The sequence below is a fragment of the Pan troglodytes genome, chromosome 15 (assembly GCF_028858775.2).
Source record: "Pan troglodytes isolate AG18354 chromosome 15, NHGRI_mPanTro3-v2.0_pri, whole genome shotgun sequence".
Lineage (NCBI taxonomy): Eukaryota > Metazoa > Chordata > Mammalia > Primates > Hominidae > Pan > Pan troglodytes.
The window spans coordinates 68,722,944-68,744,245 of NC_072413.2; the positions used below are offsets into that span (position 1 = coordinate 68,722,944).

At 43.0% G+C, this 21,302-nt stretch overlaps 1 protein-coding gene across 3 annotated transcripts in view; it reads right to left on the reverse strand.

Moving 5' to 3' along the window:
* The window catches only part of MAP3K9 (mitogen-activated protein kinase kinase kinase 9), an 86,422-nt gene that overhangs the window by 16,257 nt on the left and 48,863 nt on the right, over positions 1-21,302 (reverse strand). For all 3 annotated transcript variants that reach the window (XM_016926277.4, XM_016926275.4, XM_016926276.4), the window contains exons 4-7: positions 11,186-11,334; positions 10,082-10,257; positions 3,592-3,832; positions 1,284-1,406 (exon numbers count right to left, since the gene is read on the reverse strand). In XM_016926277.4, coding sequence (XP_016781766.3) covers positions 1,284-1,406; positions 3,592-3,832; positions 10,082-10,257; positions 11,186-11,334 — 689 coding nt within the window. The remainder of the gene's footprint in view (positions 1-1,283; positions 1,407-3,591; positions 3,833-10,081; positions 10,258-11,185; positions 11,335-21,302) is intronic.

Genomic DNA, 21,302 nt, shown 5'->3' on the forward strand with positions numbered 1-21,302 from the left:
GAAGGCGTGGAAATGCAGGAATCTTGGAAAGAAAGGGTTGGGAAGAAAATGACGAGTTCAAGGTTATGGAAAAGGAAGTCTGGAGTGGGAGAAGGGGAAGGAACAGGCCTAGAGAAAGACAGATAAGAGAGGAGGAATATTTTTCTGACATTAATACCTTGGAGCAAGGGTTGAGACCCAAATGCCCCAGGGACTGTGCTTATATCATAAACGAGCGAACTAGTTACCAAAAAACAAGGAGTTGAAGGGGCTGAGGCAAAATATAGAGTATACGGAAGCTGCTATTAGTGCCAGCCAACTGTAGCCACATGAAAAAAGAAACCTACTGATTTGATTTCATTTTTCAAGGAAAGCTAGAAATCTTGGATTTTTCTTTTTTGAGACGGAGTCTCACTCTGTCGCCCATGCTGGAACGCAGTGGTGCAATCTTGGCTCACTGCAACCTCCGCCTCCTGCATTCAAGCGATTCTCCTGCCTCAGTCTCCCAAGTAGCTCGGACTACAGATGGGTGCCACCATGCCCAGCTAACTTTTTTGTATTTTTAGTAGAGGCGGGGTTTCAGCATGTTGGCCAGGATGGTCTCGATCTCCTGACCTCACGATCTGCCCGCCTCAGCCTCCCAGAGTGCTGGGATTACAGGCATGAGCCACCATGCCCAGCCGAAATCTTGGATTTTTAAATAAAATCTGTCTTTAAACCAGGGAAACTAATTCATTCACATACAGGTGTATGTTCACACACACACACACACACACACACACACACTTACATGTATGTGTGAGTATTTTTTTTTAAGCAAATACTGTAGCAAAGATAAAATTGGTCCAGATTTGGCCTATTATAAAGTATATGGCAAGTTTCCTTAGGACCTATACTTTGAAAAAAAAAAACCCTTCCTTGGGAAGTGTGGACTAAAGAAAAACAATGATGCCCCAAATATGGCAAAGAGTGTGTTAGGTTCTCAGGCCAGGTAGCAACCTGTATCTACATCACACACCAGTTTCTAAATTGCTTTGCAAACCACTAAAGATCCCATTAGTACCCACAAATCCCTTTGCTGATATGTGACTAAAAGGTAGAGGGGGCAGTAGTAAAGTTAATGGAGAGAGACAAGGGAGAGGGCTAAGGGTTTGCGTACATAATGTGCATGTATATACACATTGTCGAGGAGAGGTGGCAGAAGTTATGGATGGAGCAAGCCTGGACCAGTCGGTGGCTGGACAGAGCAGGGGACAGGTGCCCCTGTGTGTTCTGGCCCCAGCTAATTTGGGAAACAGTCTCACACTGGATGGCTCGAAGGCGAGGAATGATGGTGGGGCTTGCAGGAGGACTGGAGCGGCTGTTGATAAGACTCTTCCTTTTATCCATGGTAGGGGAGGCCTGCACCGTGAACTTGTGCTGGAAATCTGCTTGGGGAAAGACAAACACGTGTATGCATTAACATTTCCCATAATTAAATTCATATAAGAAATGTGACATTCCTCAGCATCCTTGAGGGACAGGCCCCAGTTTCCTGAAAAGCTCTTTGTTCACCTGGGAAATGTTCTCTTTTAGAATCACCTCTTTTTCCCAAGGGACATGGGGAGATGAACGTATAAAAAGATGGAAAATTCACTGTGCAAGTGAACTTCATTTGTGAGCTTCATAAAGCTGTCTATATAATGAATATAGTTCAAGCAGTTATGTATTAAGAATAGCTGTTTAGCTCATGAGATGTTGTTGATTATTCTAGGAAATTTAACTTAAAATTATTGGTTTCACATAATCTATTATCAGATAGATTTGGTCCTCTTTTCTCAGGGACTGAAGCAGGGACACTGATTCTTCTCACTAAGTGCAGGCACAGCAGGGTATCAATGACTAGCCCTTGTGGGAACCTAGGGCAGTGAGGGAGATGGAGCAAATGGCTCCAATTCGGACACATTCCAAAGGAAGTTACAGTACAGCATAAAGAATGTAAAACTTACAGGTCTGAATTTCTGAGTTTCAGTCTCCTCATCTATCAAAGAGGTAAAATAAACAGCTGCTGCTTGCACCTATGTCTCCCCATTAGACTGTGATCTCCCTGCAGGTGGGAACTATAGCTTTTCTATCTGCATCCTGGCATGCAACAATATGCTGACACATGCTAGATGCTCAAAGGGTGCTTAAAGAGTCCATGCTGTCTGAAAAGGAAAAACAAATGTGCAGCAAGGGAACCAGCAAACATGGCTCATGAACATATTCACTCAACTGCATGGAATGCCTTATCTGTACTTAATTAAGCCACCATTTTAGTGCTTAACATCATCTACTCCTGCCCCTATTAGACCATTCTTTCTTTGTTCCTTACACTTTTTTTTTTTTTGAGATGGAGTTTCACTCTTGTTGCCTAGGCTGGAGTACAAGGGTGCAATCTCGGCTTACTGCAACCTCCGCCTCCCGGGTTCAAGCAATTCTCCTGCCTCAGCCTCTTGAGTAGCTGGGATTACAGGCATGCCCCACCATGCCCGGCTAATTTTGTATTTTTAATAGAGACGGGGTATCTGCATGTTGGTCAGGCTGGTCTCGAACTCCTGACCTCAGATGATCCACCCGCCTCGGCCTCCCAAAGTGCTGGGATTATAGGCATGAGCCATTGCACCTGGCCTGTTCCTTACACTTCTAATAAGCCTGCTTTCTAGGGCCTCATAGACTTAGAACACAGTGAATATCTTTATCTACATCAACACACATTTTAGCATTCAGCTCCCTCCATGGATATATTACACACCACAAAGATTCTAATTAATAGTTTCATATTTCTTTATATTTTCCCCAAGGCTGCAGTACAACAAATGCATGTTTATTCAACTGATGTGTGTGTCTGAAAGGTCACATGTAAATCTTATCATGTAAATTCTCATACATTAAACCCAGTCTCAACTGCACTCAAGGGACTAATTAAAAAAACGTCAGCCAAGCATGGTGGCTCACAACTGTAATCCCAGCACTTTGGGAGGCCAAGGTGGGTGGATCACTTGAGGGTGAAACCCTGTCTCTACTAAAAATACAAAAATCAGCTGGGCGTGGTGGCATGCGCCTGTAATCCCAGCTGCTCGGGGGCCTGGGGCAGGAGAATCACTTGAACCGGGGAGGTGGAGGTTGCAGTGAGCCAAGATCTTGTCATTGCACTCCAGCCTGGGCAACAAAAGCAAAAACTCTGTCTCAAAAAAAAGAAACCTTGAGACAAGTTATTTTGCAGAGCCAAAACTTCTCGTGTCTCACACATGCACACCCTGGAATGTTTTCCCCCAACTTCATGCTTCCTTCTCCAGGTTTGCCTAAAGTGAGATGTGCCCCTGTGAGCCACCAGGCTTCTAGCAGCCTGGACCTTGCCGGGTTGTCCTCACTTCATATTCTGTGTTCACTCACATGCAACAATTTCCCCGGAGTAGGGTAGATTTTCAACATGCCAGTCTTTCCAGTGAACAGAATGGCCCATTTAAAACAGGCTGGAGTTTGAGCCCCAGGGTCTCATGTTTCCAAGCTCAGTCCCGGGCTCCCACAAACCCTCTGCCACATGAGTTCTTTGCCCTGCTCCCACTTCCCAGCCGGTCCCCGGCCACTGACCAGAAGGGAGGCTGATGCGGTTGCCATCCTTGAACTTCAGCCGGCTCTTCCTGAACTTGCCCTTGCGTTTCTTCACCCGGGGCTTCTCCTGGCACAGCTGGTGGATGATGATGTTGAGCTCCCGTTCCAGGATGTCAATCTCCCGCTCGGCCAGCTCCTGCTCCCGACGCCGCAGCAGTTCCTCCTGGTTCTTCTGCTGCAGCGCAGCCCGCGTCAGCTCCTCCTCCCAGGTGCGAAGTTCCTGCAGGATGGGCAGAACCATCAGAGAAAAGACTGGGGTGCTCAGTGCAGAGGGGCTCTGGGATGAGGCCTGAGAGCTCCCAGAGGGCTTATGGTGACCTGGAGAGCTCTCCTATGATGCTCAGTGAAGAGAGAGGACTCGATAGCTGGTAAATGAACATCAGACCACCTTGAATGGTGGGGAAAGGAAGGCTCAGAACAGCCATACTGACGGGACAGTCAGAGAAGATAAAGCCATAGGTCAAGCCCTAGAAATGGGGGCTAAGAGTTTCTAGTCGCTCCTTCCTTCTTCATTAAAATTGCCTGTGATTTACATATATTTATATATATGTTTGAATAGAAAATATAATCATGTATTTATTTACAGACTTGATTCTACTTTAATTTCTATTTTTTGAGACAGCAACTCATTGTGTCACCCAGGTTGGAGTGCAGTGGTGCGATCTCAGCCCACTGCAACCTCTGCATCCCTGATTCAAGTGATTTTCATGTCTCAGCCACCGGAGTAGCTGAGATTATAGGCATGTGCCACCAAACCTAGCTAATTTTTTTGTATTTTAGTAGAGATTAGGTTTTACCATGTTGGCCAGGCTGGTCTCAAACTCCTGGCATCAAGTGATCCATCGGCCTCAGCCTCTCAAAGTGCTGGGATAACAGGCGTGAGTCACTGCAACCAGCCAAATTTTTTCTATTATATAAAAGATGTTTTTTCACCAAATGCAATGGCAACAAAAGCCAAAATTAACAAATGGGATCTAATTAAACTAAAGAGCTTCTGCACAGCGAAAGAAACTATCATCAGAGTGAACAGGCAACCTACAGAATGGGAGAAAACTCTGCAATCAATCCATCTGACAAAGGGCTAATATCCAGAATCTACAAAGAACTTAAACAAATTTACAAGAAAAAAAAAAAACAACCCCATCAAAAAGTGGGTGAAGGATATGAACAGACACTTCTCAAAAGAAGACATTTATGCAGCCAACAAACATATGAAAGAAAGCTCATCAACACTGGTCACTACAGAATTGCAAATCAAAACCACAATGAGATACCATCTCACACTAGTTAGAATGGTGATCAGTAAAAAGTCAGAAAACAAAGATGCTGGAGAGGATGTGGAGAAACAGGAATGCTTTTACACTGTTGGTGGGAGTGTAAATTAGTTCAACCATTGTGGAAGACAGTGTGGCAACTCCTCAAGGATCTAGAACTAGAAATACCATTTGACCCAGCAATCCCATTACTGGGTATATACCCAAAGGATTATAAATCATTCTACTATAAAGACACATGCACACGTATGTTTATTGCGGCACTATTCACAATAGCAAAGACTTGGAACCAACCCAAATGTCCATCAGTGATAGACTGGATAAAGAAAATGTGGCACATATATACCATGATACTATGCAGCCATAAAAAAGGATGAGTTCGTGTCTTTGCAGGGACGTGGATGAAGCTGGAGACCATCATTCTCAGTAAACTAACACAAGAACAGAAAACCAAACACCTCATGTTCTCACTCTAAGTGGGAGTTGAACAATGAGAACGCATGGACACAGGGAGGGGAACGTCACACACCCTGTGGGAGTGGGGGGCTAGGGGAGGGAGAGCATTAGGAAAAATACCTAATGTAGGTGACAGGTTGATGGGTGCAGCTAACCGCCATGGCACGTGTATGTAACAAAACTGCACATTCTGCATATGTACCCCAGAACTTAAGAGCATAATTAAAAATAAATAAATAGTAAAAATAAAAAAAAGATATTTTTAAAGCAGAGCCAACTTAATCCAGCTTAAAATGTATCCACTGTACATAAATCATCCTCCAGGTAACATCTAACAATAAAATATAAATATGTTTCCAGGGTGGCTGCTCAAAAGCTAAGTGAGGCATGTCATCTAAATCTTCATGGTCACTTGAGGAATGAATCCACTGAGGTATGTGGTTTCAACGCTCACCTTATCTTAAAGGACAATGATTTGCTCTAGAAGAATCACGAAAGCATAGCAAGGAAAAAAGAGAACATTTCCTGAGGTCTTTTTCAGGCACTTGCTCTAGAACCAAATTTGGCTGCTGCTCTATCACACTCCCCTGAAACAAACTGCTCAATGAGCACAGGAGATGTCACCCCAGAGCAGACCGTGCCCCTGCAAATCTGAAGGACAGTCAGTCACACTGCTAGGGGGAGAGCTGAAGCCCGAAAGCTAGAGGGTGGAACTGGGACAAAGTCCCAGTTGGAATTGCATCTTGTGACTCAAGAACAGGCCCTTTTGTCCTGCTCTGAGAATGGAAGCAGGAGCCACATCAGATGGCAGAACCTCTTCCCTACCTCCCCTTTATCCTTCCGCATGAGTTCACAAGTGAGCCCAGCACTGAATTCCTGGCAAGAGGGGAGGGGATATAGAATCAGGAAACAGGAGAGAAAACAGGAAAGAAAACAAAGCATGCCTACAAAATTTTTAAATCTAGATTTTAAACTCTTAATGCTGGTTACCCTGGGCCTTGGATTAAAGTGGGGTGTGGGGTGGAACCTGGAGAGAGCCATGTCTGAAAAAGCAGGATATTTCTTCAGTAAAGGAGCCACAGCAACACTTCTGTGGTCGAAACCTAACTTCTCAATGAAATACTCACTATAAGTAACCATTCTGGATTAAAACAAAATAGTGTAGAAAGGGAACCTGGAGCTAGAAAACAAGCATGTGAACCCATATTGGGGAAGCTGAGCAGCAGGTAAACAGTGGAAGAGAGGAAAGAGATCAAGAAATGAATACAATATTCTGATGCTATAAACTCTCCATTCAGCTTGTCTTCCATCCCCAGGAGAATGTCAAAATAGCCATAAAAGTGATAGAAAGAAGGCCGGCATGGTGTCTCATGCCTGTAATCCCAGCACTTTGGGAGTCCGAGGCAGGCGGATCACCTGAGATTGGGAATTTGAGACCAGCCTGGCCATGATAGTGAAACCCTGTCTCTACTAAAAACATAAGAATCAGCTGGGCATGGTGACGTGCACCTGTAGTCCCAGCTACTTGGGAGGCTGAGGCAGGAGAATTGCTTGAACCCGGGAGGCGGAGGTTGCAGTGAGCCGAGATCATGCCACTGCACTCCGGCCTGGGTGACAGAGCAAGACTCTGTCTCAAAAAAAAAAAAAAAAAAAAAAAGTGATAGAAAAGAAATGAGAAAAGAATTAGCACATTGAAAAGTGTCTAGCATGTGGTAGGCCTAGGTACTCAGTGGTTGAATAACTATTGAGTCAATAAATGAATGAAGAGAAATAATAATAGGAGATAGAGTGCAATATTGTGAATGCAATCCTTCTTTATGGGAACATAGATTTATCACAAGTTCCTGAGAGTTGAACTTGAACTACTTCTTCCTTGATGAAATAAACCTCAAATTAATTGTTGTGCGCCCTCCAAATCCTTTGTTTCTCTGTCCTGTGACTTTGTTTTCATTACCAAGAGAAGAAAAATTCATGGAAGATGCAGAAAAAATATTCCTGGTTGGTTGATTTTGCTGTTAAGTGTAAAAGTTTAAAAGTCAAAGCTAATTTCAAGCTTCCTAAGCCCTCGTCTCCTCCATGCTCTTGTCTAAGGGATGGTCTGGCTCTAAGTCACTCTCTTTAATGGAACACAAACCCCAGATGACACCAATGCATTCTCACAATAATACTTAGAAACAGTAGGTTGATCCAACTTGAGGAATTAGCTGAATCATAGGGTAAATCCGGAAACTTGTGGAATATATGCCTATGACACCATTCACCTGGAGGACCCTTAAACATGCTGAATCTCCTACTTTTGCAACACCTATTTGTGTTGCACAGTTTGCAAATCACATCTTCCACATACAGAATGAGTTAAGAAGAATCTCTCCAGAGAGAAAGCACATCTTACTCTCACTTACCAAACAACAAGCCTTATAACAGGGAGGCATCATAGCATGGTGGCTAAGAGAAAGGACTCTGGAACAAACTGCCTGTTCAGGTCCCAGCTTCACCATCATTAACTGTGTGGTCTTGGACAAGTTAATAAGGGCATCACATGTAATATGGAGTTAATAGCACTGACATCATTGACACAGACAATTATTATCTCATTAAATAAGATAATTCATAGAAAGTATAAGAAAGCATGGCACATAACACATGCTCTACAAATGTTAGCTATTATAAGAATGAGTTTGACTTCCTAGTAACTACTTACTGACAAAATCCAAACTTCATTTTTCTTACTGGCTGGTACCCTTATAATTTCATCAATTAAAAGAAAGGTAACCAAGGGTCAGTGATGCAGCAATCAAAAAAAAAAAAGGCCAGCAACTCTTGGGATTCTTCTAGCTAGAATACTATTTAGTGAGAGGAACAGTCTTTTGTAATCATTCTGCTCAACAGCCAGTGAAAGTCCACCCACCAGGGTCCCTAAAGAGTCACTGTAAGCTCACTCCATTCTTCTAGAGAATGCTCATTGACTTGGCAAACAGTACTGTGTTCAGAATTGCTATGTTCCATAAAAAGAGTTTAATTCTTCAAATCAGCTCCAGAAATTATTTGTAAGTCATTTGTGTAGAACAAAAATGACACTTGATAGGGTTTGACTGTATCTTCACCTAAATCTCATCTTGAATTGTAGTTTCCATAATCCCCATGGGTCATGGGAGGGACCAAGTGGAGATAATTGAATCATGGGGGTGGTTCCCTCATCCTGTTCTCGTAATAGTGAGTTAGTTCTCACGAGATCTGATGGTTTTACAAGGGGCTTCTCCCTTTGCTGGGCACTTATTTCTTCTTCCTGCCACCATGTGAAGAAGGACCTGTTTGCTACCATGATTATAAGTTTCCTGAGGCCTCTCCAGCCCTGTGCAACTGTGAGTTGATTAAACCTTTTTCCTTTATAAATTAACCAGTGTTGGGTATGTCTTTATTAGCAGCATGAGAACAGACTAATATAATATTACAACGAATATAGGTTTTTGGAATCAGAAGACCCACATTCAAGATTCTGCTTCCCCACTTACTAACTCTGTTACTTCAGGCAAGTTGCTGACCCTCAGCTCTGAGATGGAAACAATAATAACACCTGGCCTACATACTGATGGCAGGAGCCATAGGACTCCTGGATAAAACAGACAAAAGGTCTCATCAAATTTTTCAAGTGGAAAAAGTGGGAAACCATAAAGCCATAAACAATTTTAGCTATCATTATTATCATATGGCTATTAACTTCCCAAATTCCCATAGTGCAGAGTGAGAAAAGAAAAAAGGCCTGTAATCCCAGCCCTTTGGGAGGCCGAGGTGGGCGGATCACGAGGTCAGGAGATCGAGAGCATCCTGGCTAACACGGTGAAACCCCGTCTCAACTAAAAATACAAGAAATTAGCCGGGCGAGGTGGCGGGCGCCTGTAGTCCCAGCTACTCGGGAGGCTGAGGCAGGAGAATGGCGTGAACCCAGAGGGCAGAGCCTGCAGTGAGCTGAGATCGCGCCACTGCACTTCAGCCTGGGCGACAGAGCGAGACTGTCTCAAAAAAAAAAAAAAAAGATAAAAGAAATTAACCAAATCTATAAAGACTTCTCTCTTGCCCCTAGCTACATCCCTTAGATTTAGTCCTGCCCCTATATAAGCAATATAGTAGCATGTGACTGGCTTCACCTGTGTGTACACTGACTGCTAGGGACACACTGAGGGAACAGAAAGGGGCCATTTAGGGAATGGCCACCAAAACAAAAAAGCAGATCTCTGGTAGGCTAGGAGTCTCTGAACTCCCTGGTTGGTTTGGGCTTGGAATACTTTTCATAAAAACATGAAAAATGCCACACAATTTCAGACCCATGGTATTTTTTGCCCATATTCTATTTCTGATTCTGATGTCAAAAGACATGGGAAGGATGTTCTGATAACTATCCTCAAGGTTGAAGTATCCCTATATCAAGTTAACCTTCCTCTAGAAGTCTATTATAGAATCAAGAAACATTTCCAGAACTTCTCATATTTCCAGCTGGCAGGGTGAGACATTCCACTGTGAGACAAGAAAAAAGGCCTGTAATCCAAGCACTGGGATTTTGCCCAACTGCATTCTTCTCTGGTTTGGACAATTAAGTAGATACCAAGCTGGAAGGTGGGCATGCTAGAATCAAGATGGTCAGTCAGACTCGGTCCAGAGGTCCCTGTGAGTGAGGTCTACTAATTCAATGCATGCCTTTTTTCTTTTCGTTCTTTTTTTGTTGTTTTTTTTGTTTTGTTTACCTTTTCTTTGGCCCTGAGTTGGTCAAACATCTCCTGAATCTCGTGTTTCCAGTCGTCCTGCAGGCAGTGGAAGGAGTCCTTGGGCATTTCAAAGAAACCAGACTCCTCTATGGTGGTTAGCTGGTCCAGGATATTCGTGAAAGATGGTCGTGAGTGGGGATCAGGATTCCAGCAGTCTGAATAGAACATGTGAATACTCAGAAAGCATGAATGGACAGAAGCAAACATGTAAGACTTAGGCTATTACATGGCCTCACTTCCCAGAAAACTACCTCTTACTTCTTCCAGAAACAGAGATCAGAATTTAGGTAACCTCAAATAAGGCTCAGGAAGTAAAGCAAACTGTCCACCATTACAACCATAAAGAGTGAAAATGGAAATGAAATGCAGCAGTTCTGTACTCATTCCATTCTGGCTGTTAATTAAGGATAAGAAAAGCGAGCCCAAAGAGTTTTCTTGTACAAAGCACCACCACAACACAATTTACCATGTTACTACCTGATTCAAGAACAGACAATGGGGAATTATGCCCTGGGCTTCAGTTTCCCATAAATAAATGAATTAGCCTTCCCCCACCCACAATGGGATGATGAGGAGGCGAGGATGAAAAGCATTCTAGTGGGAGTCAGGGAAATCGAATTCTACCTAATCCCAGCTCAGCCACTCCCTAATGAGGTGGCCACCTATCCACTCAACTTCGCTTAGCTTTAGATTCCTTACTTACAAAATTATGGGGTTTGACTAGATGACTTTTAGAGTTCTTTCTCCTAAGATGTTCTTCACGTCTCTTAAGGTATTCAGAGGTCCTGACATAAAAGTTGCTGTACTTTCTGATTTTGCATTAAATGATAATATGCTGAAGTGCCGGATAGCAGGCTTTTGTTACTAATTTCACTTCTACAGTCCCTGGAGATATGACTGCTTGCAGCAGGGTGTGGATGTCATCTTGAAGAAGCCTTTCCAGTTGCCCAGAGGATTCCTCCTTAGGTGACTGAAACTTTATCTCCTCTTTCAGTAACTGATCTCATAGAATTGGCCAAACTCTACCCAGTGCTTACAAGAGGCAAAGTGTCTCCAGTTTGGTTCAGGCCAGGGCTTACTTACCTTCCATGAGTTTGGCAAAAGGTTCTGGGCATGTAGAAGGAATAGGAAGGGCGAGTTTGTTCATGGCCACTCCATAAGCGACTGCTAAGCCATCAATGCCTCGAAAGGGCACCTCACCAGTCAGCAACTCCCAAAGTAGCACCCCATAGCTAAGGAGAGGAAGAAGACAGAAGCCATGTAATAAACTTCAGGTACAACTTCACTGCAATAGCTCATGAGTCTTTTCTGAGCATCCCACATTCTCCCCAACACATAGTGAGACTAATGAAACAGAAATACTAATGTAATATAAAAGGGAAACCATAAAGCCTACTAGCTAAAAGCAAAATCTCTGGAGTCAAGCATACTTGGTTTTCAAGTTTTCTTCCATAATTCCTTAGCTATATGACCTTGGGCAAGGCACTACACCTCTTTAAGCCTCTAATTCCTAATCTGTAATGCACGAATAACACTATCAGTCTGGCAAGGCTATTGTTGAATTAAATGAGCTACTATAGTGTTTAAATAAGTGCCCAATGGCCATAGCTCTTTCACTATCATTATTGTTTTTTGTTTGTTTGTTTGTTTGTTTTGGGATGGAGTTGCGCTCGGTTGCTCAGGCTGGAGTGCAGTGGCGTAATCTCGGCTCACTGCAACCTCCATCTCCTGGGTTCAAGAGATTCTCCTGCCTCCACCCGCCGAGTAGCTGGGATTACAGGCATGCACCACCACACCCGGCTAATTTTTGTATTTTTAGTAGAGACAGGGTTTCACCACATTGGCCAGGCTGGTCTCTCAAACTCCTGACCTCCTGTGATCCTCCCGCCTCGGCCTCTCAAAGTGCTGAGATTATAGGCGTGAGCCACCACACCTGGCCTGTTATCATTATTATTAATGAAATAAACTGGGAGAAGAGGCAGCCTCCCAAGTATAATTTTTTTTCTGTTTTAAGAAAACTTCAGCTTTTGTCACAGATACAGTTTTTCCCCCAAAGTGCTAGGATTAACAGATTTTCTTTTTAGCTTTACAAAAAGCAGAGTGCTAACCACTCAAAGCAGATTTTGTTCCTATAAAAGATTTCTTTAAATGCCCACTAGGTTGAATAGATTTCTGCCCCCAGATCAGCGTGAGTGGGTTCTTAACGGAGATCTCTGTCTAATTCAAATGGAAAAGTTTCACAAGGGTAGACCACATTGGTAGAACAGAGCAGCGCATCAGCTGTGAGAACTTCAGTGTGCCCTCCCTATCTTTCAAGTCCACATAAAGAATTTCTTTTCTTGTGTCCTGTGAGTCAGTGAATGTGGAGTACAAAGCTTAATGGAAGAATTATTCTGTGAATTCACGATCAGAACCAGACACAATCACACAGCACTCAGTCCTTCCAGGAATAAGTCAGGACAAGAAACCATAAGGCTATGAATAGTTAGAAGAATGGCTCTCCTTATGTTTTCAACACCAAATTCAACAATAAGTTTTGCAACCAGCAACAAAGGTCATATTAATTTAAAAAATAATAATAGGCCAGGCATGGTGGCTCACATCTGTAATCCCAGACTGTAAATTCAGCCTTTGGGAGGCGGAAGCAGGCAGATCACTTGAGGTCAGGAGTTCAAGACCAGCCTGGCCAACATGGTGGAACTCCATCTCTACTAAAAATACAAAAATTAGCCAGGTGTGGTGGTGCATGCCTGTAATCCCAGCTACTTGGGAGGCTGAGGCAGGATGATCACTTGAATCTAGGAGGCGAAGGTTGCAGTAAGCCAAGATCACGCCACTGCACTCTAGCCTGGGTGACAGAGCAAGACTCTGTCTCAAAGTAATCAATAATAATAATAAACCCAGTAGCTATTTATCATGAAACCTTATATATGAAGACCACTAAGACACTTTACAAACATCACTGTGAATCTCTACAACAATTCTGATAGGTATTATCAACATTTTGCACACAAGGAAAGCAAGTTTTAGACATGTTTAGGAGCATATTACTAAGGGCATACACAGAGTACATCATGGTGGGCCCAGACCAGTTCTCAATTTATTCCCCCTAGAATGCCTTCTACCATTTCTTTGCTTGGTAAATGCTAATCATCTTTCAAGATCCAACTCAAATGTCCCACCATTTATTCATTCATCAGATGACGGCTTTACCCCAGTGAGGCCTTCAAATATTATCATTTTCTTTATGCATCTTGCCAGGAAAAAACAAAAAGCCTGGTAGCCAGTTGGTCTTGACTCGTCTAGACAGGAGATGGATTTTAGTTTGGAGGCTTATGGGAATAGCACTGGATACTTTACGACGCCTTCTCGACATCCCCAGATGTTACTCAGCCCATTTGGGCTGCCATGTATTGTAGCTGTTTGTCTGCTAGCCTATAGGCTCCTAAAGAGCAGGGAGAAATGTTTTTAATCTTTGCATTCTCAGGACCTAGCCCAAGCTCTGGTACACAGGAAGCACTCATAGATATGTGAGTGAGTGGGTCTGTGGGTATGGGAGCGAGCGCATGGTCAGACAGTCCTGCAGGCTGCCCTGGGTCCTCTAGAGGAAAACCCAAACATCATCAAGAATTGCACTATTACACTTCCTGACAAACCTTTCATGTGACTTATCCAGGTAGCGGTCATGCTGGGGAGCTTCTACCAAGTGACCTCCAGGAACTCTCAGCATTGCCAACCAGATTCCTAGGTCAAAGCCACTGTTATCCTCCATTGCTTGCTCTTGGAATAAATGCCCACCTCCATCCTGGAGAATAAAAACCAAAGGTCCCACAGAACCCCTTTCTCCCAACCAGGCAAAGACAGACGGTATCTGGGCCCTAACTACCTGGAAAGATCATAGAGAGTTTCAAAGATCCAAATATGTTCTGTTTGTGTCCCTGCATCCCTTCTGTGACAATTTTCACACTAAGCTCTCAGTGTCCTGTGAAGGTGTCTCAGACCGCCTGGAAGCATGTCGGGGGTGAGGCAGGGGTGGGGGGTTATGGGACTGGGACTGGCCCCATTAGCTCCAGTCAGGGCAGCTCTGCTCTTACCTGGCTTGTTTCTTTGTTTGTCTGCATTCTATCCCACTTCAGGGGTTCTACAGCTAAAAGGAATGTGAGAACTACTGCCCAAGTAGGCAGAATGCTACTGGAGAAAGATTTAGACAGACTTGGGTCAAATGCCTGTTTTATCACTTAACAGCTATGTGCCTTTAGGAAGCAAGTTCACCTCTCCAAACCTCAGTTTCCTCATCCCTACAACAAAGACAGCAATACCGACCTTACAGAACAGTTACAAGGAATCACTAACACCAACAACTAACCCTCATCCAGAAATTACCATCTATGGCTAGTAGACCTGTGGTTTCTCCAAAAGGGCCTGAAATGAGATTGTGTCTGAGGAGACTTATGTAGAGCTACAGTGTTGGTGAGAGCTTTGCTGAGGGACACTGGCATTCAGAGAAGAAGTCTTTCTGGGGCTGACTAAACTAGTTTTCCTCTGCCAACATCCCGCTTTATGTTTACAATGGAAGGTGGGTGATATAAACGAAGACTTGGTATTCTGTTGGTGGGAAAAAAGACTGGAGAAATTCAAGAGAAATACAAGTTTACATGGATCTGAGCTCAGGGCAAGGCGGGCAGTAGAAGTTGATGTGATTTACCTCAGGTTTAGTCAACTTAGTTGCCCTCCCAAGGTTAAAAGGTCAACAAGTCCTTTGATGACCATTTGCAAGCAGCCTGGAAAAACTCGTTCAGCTAAGTCACTGCCTCTGAGTACCTCCCCACAACACAGACCCACCAGCTCCCACAGTGCTGCCAGTAATTTCCTAAAAGTCCTCACTGCCTAACCCAACCCTCACAGAATTTACTCTTGAGTCAATAATTAACCACCTCCCGAGGCTTGGTAATCCCTTCAACCATTTCCTAGGATCAGAGGTGGAGGAGGGGTGTTTGATTTTTTTTTTTCAAAGTGAGGAAAAGTGGACAGCTACCTTTCTTGACAAAAGGCACAGCAACTCCACGCCTGTGCTGGGCCAGAGCTCTATTTTGTAGTAACCTGCACCATCTCTAGACTGTCAGGTCAGGGTCCATGCTCTGAAAGGAGGTGACCAGTCTCCCTTGAATGAGGTGGGCTGGGGAATGTCTTGCACTTGGTAATTATCTATGATTCCACATTCCAGGAACCACACTGACTGTTTAATAATCTTTGACAAAGATAATTGAACTAATATATGTGAAAGCACTTTGTAAATTGAAAGTAGCATATAATTCTTCTTCTTATTAACTGAACCCTCATTCAAAATGATGATGTATTTATTAACATATATGTAATATATACATTGATAAACTTATTGACATAACAACATATTTATTAATGTGGTTATGTGTTCATGCTATATTACATTCAAAAAGCAACTTTTAAAACAGAAAGATCCCACTAGGGATAGGCAGATGAGCACATGAATAGGAGTAAACACACCCAAATATCAATACGCATTATCTCTATAAGTGGGTTCAGGGTGATTCTCTTTCCCTGTCTTTTCTTTCTTGTTTACCCATATTTTCAAATTTTTTCTACAGCAAACGTTTTGCTATTGTAATTTTGAGACAGAGTCTTGCTCTGTCGCCCAGGCTGGAGTGCAGTGGTGCGATCTCAGCTCACTGCAAGCTCCACCTCCCGGGTTCACACCATTCTCCCGCCTCAGCCTCAGGAGTAGCTGGGACTACAGGCACCCAGCACCACGCCCGGCTAATTTTTTGTATTTTTAGTAGAGATGGGGTTTCACCATGTTAGCCAGGATGGTCTCGATCTCCTGACCTTGTGATCTGCCCACCTCAGCCTCCCAAAGTGCTGAGATTACAGGTGTAAGCCACCGTGCCCAGCCACTATTGTAATTTTTTAAACTTAAAATGATTAAGAAAATGCCTCCACCTCATCCCACAACCAACAGGCAAGAAGGCCTTGTGGGACGATGCCCTCTGACAGTAACCACTGCTCTACCCACACAGCGCAAAGAAAGGGAACAATTTCAGCAATAGCCTTCTTGAGGCAGTCCCCAATCCAAGCAGACTGGGAAACTTACACAATTGAGGATCCAGCCCTTTATCATCTCACCCTCCATCACAACATTTGCAGGAGAACTTCAGAAGCACACTCAAAGAGCAGGAAGACAAACCAGATGGCCCTGGGCACCTGGAATAGCAGAGGCGCAGAGGCCCCCAGCTCTGGATGAGTTCCAGGAGGGTTGAGGTGTGGGGCACTCAGACTCAGCCAGTACCCGGCATAGGGCAAGCATTCCACAGACACTTCTTGAATGAGTCAGTGAGTTACAAGTCAGTTTGGGAAACAGCTTTGTACCAAGTTCCTAGGCATGCCCTGGCCCTCCCTGAGACACCCTGCTGGGCCCTAGGCACGCACGGTGGGCTGATCATTCAGAAGAGGCTGCCTTAAGTGCAGGAACAAGACCGTACAGATGGTGGCATAACTACAAGCACAGACTGTCACTACACACATATCTAGTTCTAATCATAGCTTTCTGTCTGCCACCTGGGTGAACTTAGGCATGTGACTTCAATTGTCTGAGCCCAGTTACCTCATCTGTAAAATGGAAATGATGATCCCTACTTTGGGGAATTCTTGTGAAGACTATAGAAGACGTATAACATTTACCACAGACTCTAGCCCTTAAGCATTTGTAGGTGGTAACAACTGTTACCAGTGTACAAGCATTGCTGTATGTACAGCAGTGGGCACACATTTTCCTCTGCTAAAGGTGAGAGACCATTTGGAGCTACTTAGATGGATAAGCCTGAGGAAGAAGGAATGAAAGGCCCATTTAATGGGTTATAAATTGTGCTTTGAAGGAAATCCTGCAGCATAGAAGCTAAGACAGCTGAAAGGGAGCAGGGTGAATTATGTTTTCAAACCACAATCATCAACCAAACTGGGTCAGGAGGCTTAAGTCCTGGGAACAAGTCTAGACTAGAGCAACTAGAGACCTGCTGGCAGACCATGTGACAATATCCAAGACACATCATCCAAAGTGCTTCTGATTTGAGGTTTACCTCCAAGTGATTTCCTCTAGAGAGTAGAATAATTTCATCAGATGCCTCTCACCAGAGGCTCTTCCTTCAAGCCTGCTTTTAGGATCATGGTTATAGGGCAAGACCTAGAGGTTAGTCTTACAACAAGGATACTTAGGGTAAAAGATGAAAGGTCCTGCCCTTGTTCTTTCGGTGGAGAAAAAAGCTCTGCAATGGCCTTGTCTTTCCCTGTCTTTAATTTCTGTCATCCTGAGAAGACTCTACATGTGGCATTTGTGCTTTCCCTTCCCACTGGGAAGGTACGAAGGTACTTGGATACATGACACAACTCTGTCCAAATCGTCACCAGCAGAAACCTCTGGAGTGTGTGACAGTAAAACCTGAGCAATTTCAGGGTTAGGCTGGGAGAAGAAACCTAGTGGGAATACTGGAGGTAGAAAACAATCATGTTACTGAGAAATCATGGTTTTCCATTAAAAAAGGCAAGAGAGAGTTGAGTGTGACAAGTAGCTGCTTGTCCCCTCAAATCCACCCTTCCTGTCTTCCATAGTGGGGCACACAGTTGTCCAGCTAGAACGTACATTTTTCTGCCTCCCTTGGAGCCAGGTGTGCCCACATAACCAAGTGCAGGCAATCGGGTGTGCAGAGATGTATACAACTTCTGGATAGTTTCCAAATTAAAGATAAACTGCGCTTGCCATGAGTAAGTTCTCCTTCCTCTTTTATGAAAACTGTAATACACACATAACAGTCACCCAATTTAACCATTCGGTCAAGGTCAATGCACTGAGGGAATCTAAAAGAACCTAGGTTCCTAAACGATCTCATGGGGCACAGTTGCCCTGCTAGCCTGGGCTATTTAGCTAGTTTTTGAAAGAGAATATGCTTCTATCCTATCTAAGCCTCCATATCTGTATGCCTCTTTGTAATAGCAGCTTAGCTTAATTGATGTATTAATCTCACTAGCATATGGTCAAGCAATAAAAGTGTTAAACTGAAACATGAAATTGCTGATTTTATATATCAAAAATAGTTGAATATCAGTATACAACTCAACTTAATGAGATCAGGTCAGATATTTTAAGGAAAGTTAAACTCATTTCTTCTCATTAGCTACTTTACCCTGTAATTAATGCATGGTAAAATGAGGTTCAATATACAGATGCTACAAAACATCATTGAAAGAAGTTAAAGGAGGTCTAAATAAATGGAAAGATATCCCATGATCATGAATTGGAAGACTTATTAAGATGTCAATAGGGCCAGGCGCAGTGGCTCACACCTCTAATCCTAGCACTTTGGGAGACCAAGGCAGGTGAACAGCTTGAGCTCAGGAGTTCAAGACTAGCCTGGGCAACATGGTGAAACCCTGTCTCTACAAAAAAAAATAGAAAAAGTGGAGCATGCCTGTAGCTCCAGCTACTTAGGAGGCTGAGGAAAGAGGATCACCTGAGCCCAGGAGGTCAAGGCTGTAGTAAGCCATGATTACACCACTGCACTCCAGCTCAAGCAATTGAGACCCTGTCCGAAAAAAAAAAAAAAAAGGGGGTGTAAATAATCTACAAAGCTACAGATTTGATGCAATTCCTATCAAAATCCCAGCTATCTATTTTGTATAAATTAACAAAATTACCCTAAGATTCATTAAATGCAAAGGACTCAGAATGGCCAAAACAATCTTCAAAGAGAAGAACAAAATTGGAATCACATTTCCTAATTTCAAAACTTACCACAAAGTCATACTAATTAAGAAAGGGTGGTATTGGCATAAGGACAGATATAGATTAATGGAGTAGAACTGAGAATCTAGAAATAAACCTTTATATTTCTGGTAAATTGACATTTGATAAAAGTGACCAAATAATTCGATGGGAAAAAATAGTCTTTTCAATAAATGGGGCCAGGATAACTGAATAGCCACATGAAAAATAATAAAGTTGGACCCCTACCTCATACCACATACAAAAATTAAGTCAAAATGGATCAGAGACATAAAAGTAAGAGCTAAGATTATAAAACTCTTAGAAAAAAATATAGGAGTGTAAGTCTTCATGACTTTGGACTAGGCAATGTTTTTTAGATATGACACCAAAAGCACAATCCACAGATGATAAAATAAACTAGACATCATCAAAATTAAAAACACTGTTTCAAAGAACAGCCTTAAGAAAGTGGAAAAACAATCTACAGAATGGAAAAAAAAATTTGCTAATCATATATCTGATGAGAGAATAGAAAGGACTCTTTCAGCTCAACAACAAAAAGACAAATACTCTAATTTTTAAATTGGCAAAGGATTTGAATAGATATTTCTTCAGGTTCAGAGATATAATTGGCCAATAATTACATGAAAAGATACTCAACATCATAAGTCATTTAGTGAAATGCAAATCAAAATCACAACAAAATACTATTTCATATCCACAAGGATAGACATAATAATAACTTTTTTTTTAAAAAAGGCAATAACAAGTATTGAAAAGATGTGGTGAAATTGGAACATTCATACATTGCTAACGGGAATATAATAAAATGGTATAGCTATGATGAAAAAGTTTGGTGGTTCCTCAAAAGGTTAAACATAGAACTGTTACATGATTCAGCAATTCCACTCCTAGGGATAGACCCAAGAAAACTGAAAAAAATATGTTTACACAAAAGCTTGTGTTGTACACAAGTGTCCATAGCAGCATTATTTATAACAGCCAAAAAGCAAAAACAACCCAAATGCCCATCAACTGATAAATGGATAAACAAATGTGGTCTATCCATACAATGGAATATTATTAAGCCTTAAAAAAGAATGAAATTCTGAGATAAGTTACAACATGGATGAATCTTTTTTTTTTTTTTGAGACGGAGTTTCGCTCGTTTCCCAGGCTGGAGTGCAATGGCACAATCCTGGCTCACTGCAACCTCTGCCTCCTGGGTTCAAGCGATTCTCCTGCCTCAGTCTCCCGAGTAGCTGGGATTACAGGCATGTGCCACCACGCCTAGCTAATTTTGTATTACAACATGGATGAATCTTGAAAACATTATGCTAAATGAAAGAAGCCTAGTCACAAAAGACCACAAATGGTATGATTCCATTTATGTGAAACATCCAGAACAGGCAAATTCATAAAGACAGAAAGGAAATTAGTGTTTGCTAGGGAGTAGAAGGGGGAAGGATTAGGGAAGGACTGATAATAGACATGGAGCTTCTTTTTTGGATGATAAAAATGTTCTGGAAATTGGCCGGGCATGGTGTGGTTCATGCCTATAATCCTAGCCCCTTAAGAGGCCAAGGTGGGCAGATTGCTTTGGATCAGGAGTTCAAGACCAGCCTGGTCAACATGGCGAAATCCCGTCTCTACTAAAAATATAAAAATTAGCCAGGTGTGGTGCGCGCCTATAATCCCAGCTACTTGGGAGGCTGAGGCAGGAGAATCACTTGAACCCGGGAGGCAGAGGTGGCAGTGGGCTGAGATCATGCCACTGCACTCCAGCCTGGGCAACAGAGTAAGACTCCATCTCAAAAAAATAAATAAATAAAAATAAAGTTCTGGAAATAGATAGTGGTTGTAATGGGCTGAATGGTGGCCCTAAAAAGGTATATCTATGTCCCAATACCCAGAATCCTTATTTGAGTCATTATCTTCACTAGAGTCTCTGGAGGGTGTGGCCCTGCCCACATCACTTTCAGGCTTCTGGCCTCAGGAACTATAAAAGCACGCACTTCTGTTGCTTTAAGCCACTAGGTTTAGTAATTTGCTACAGCAGCCCTAGGAAACTAATAACAATGGTGACCCATACACACCTTTTAAATATACTAAAAACCACTGACTTACATGCTTATTTACTTCTTGAGACAGGGTCTCTCTCTGTCACCCAGGCTGAAGTGCAGTGGTGCAATCACAGCTCACTGTAGCCTCAACCTCTCAGGCTCAAGTAATCCTCCCATCTCAGCCTCCCACGTAGCTGGGACTACAGGTGCATGCCACCACACCTGGATACTTTTTAAACTTTTTGTAGAGATGGGGGTCTCGCTATGTTGCCCAGGCTGGTCCCAAGCTCCCAAGCCCCAGAGTTCTTTCCACCTTACCCTCCCAAAGTCCTGGGATTACAGGCAT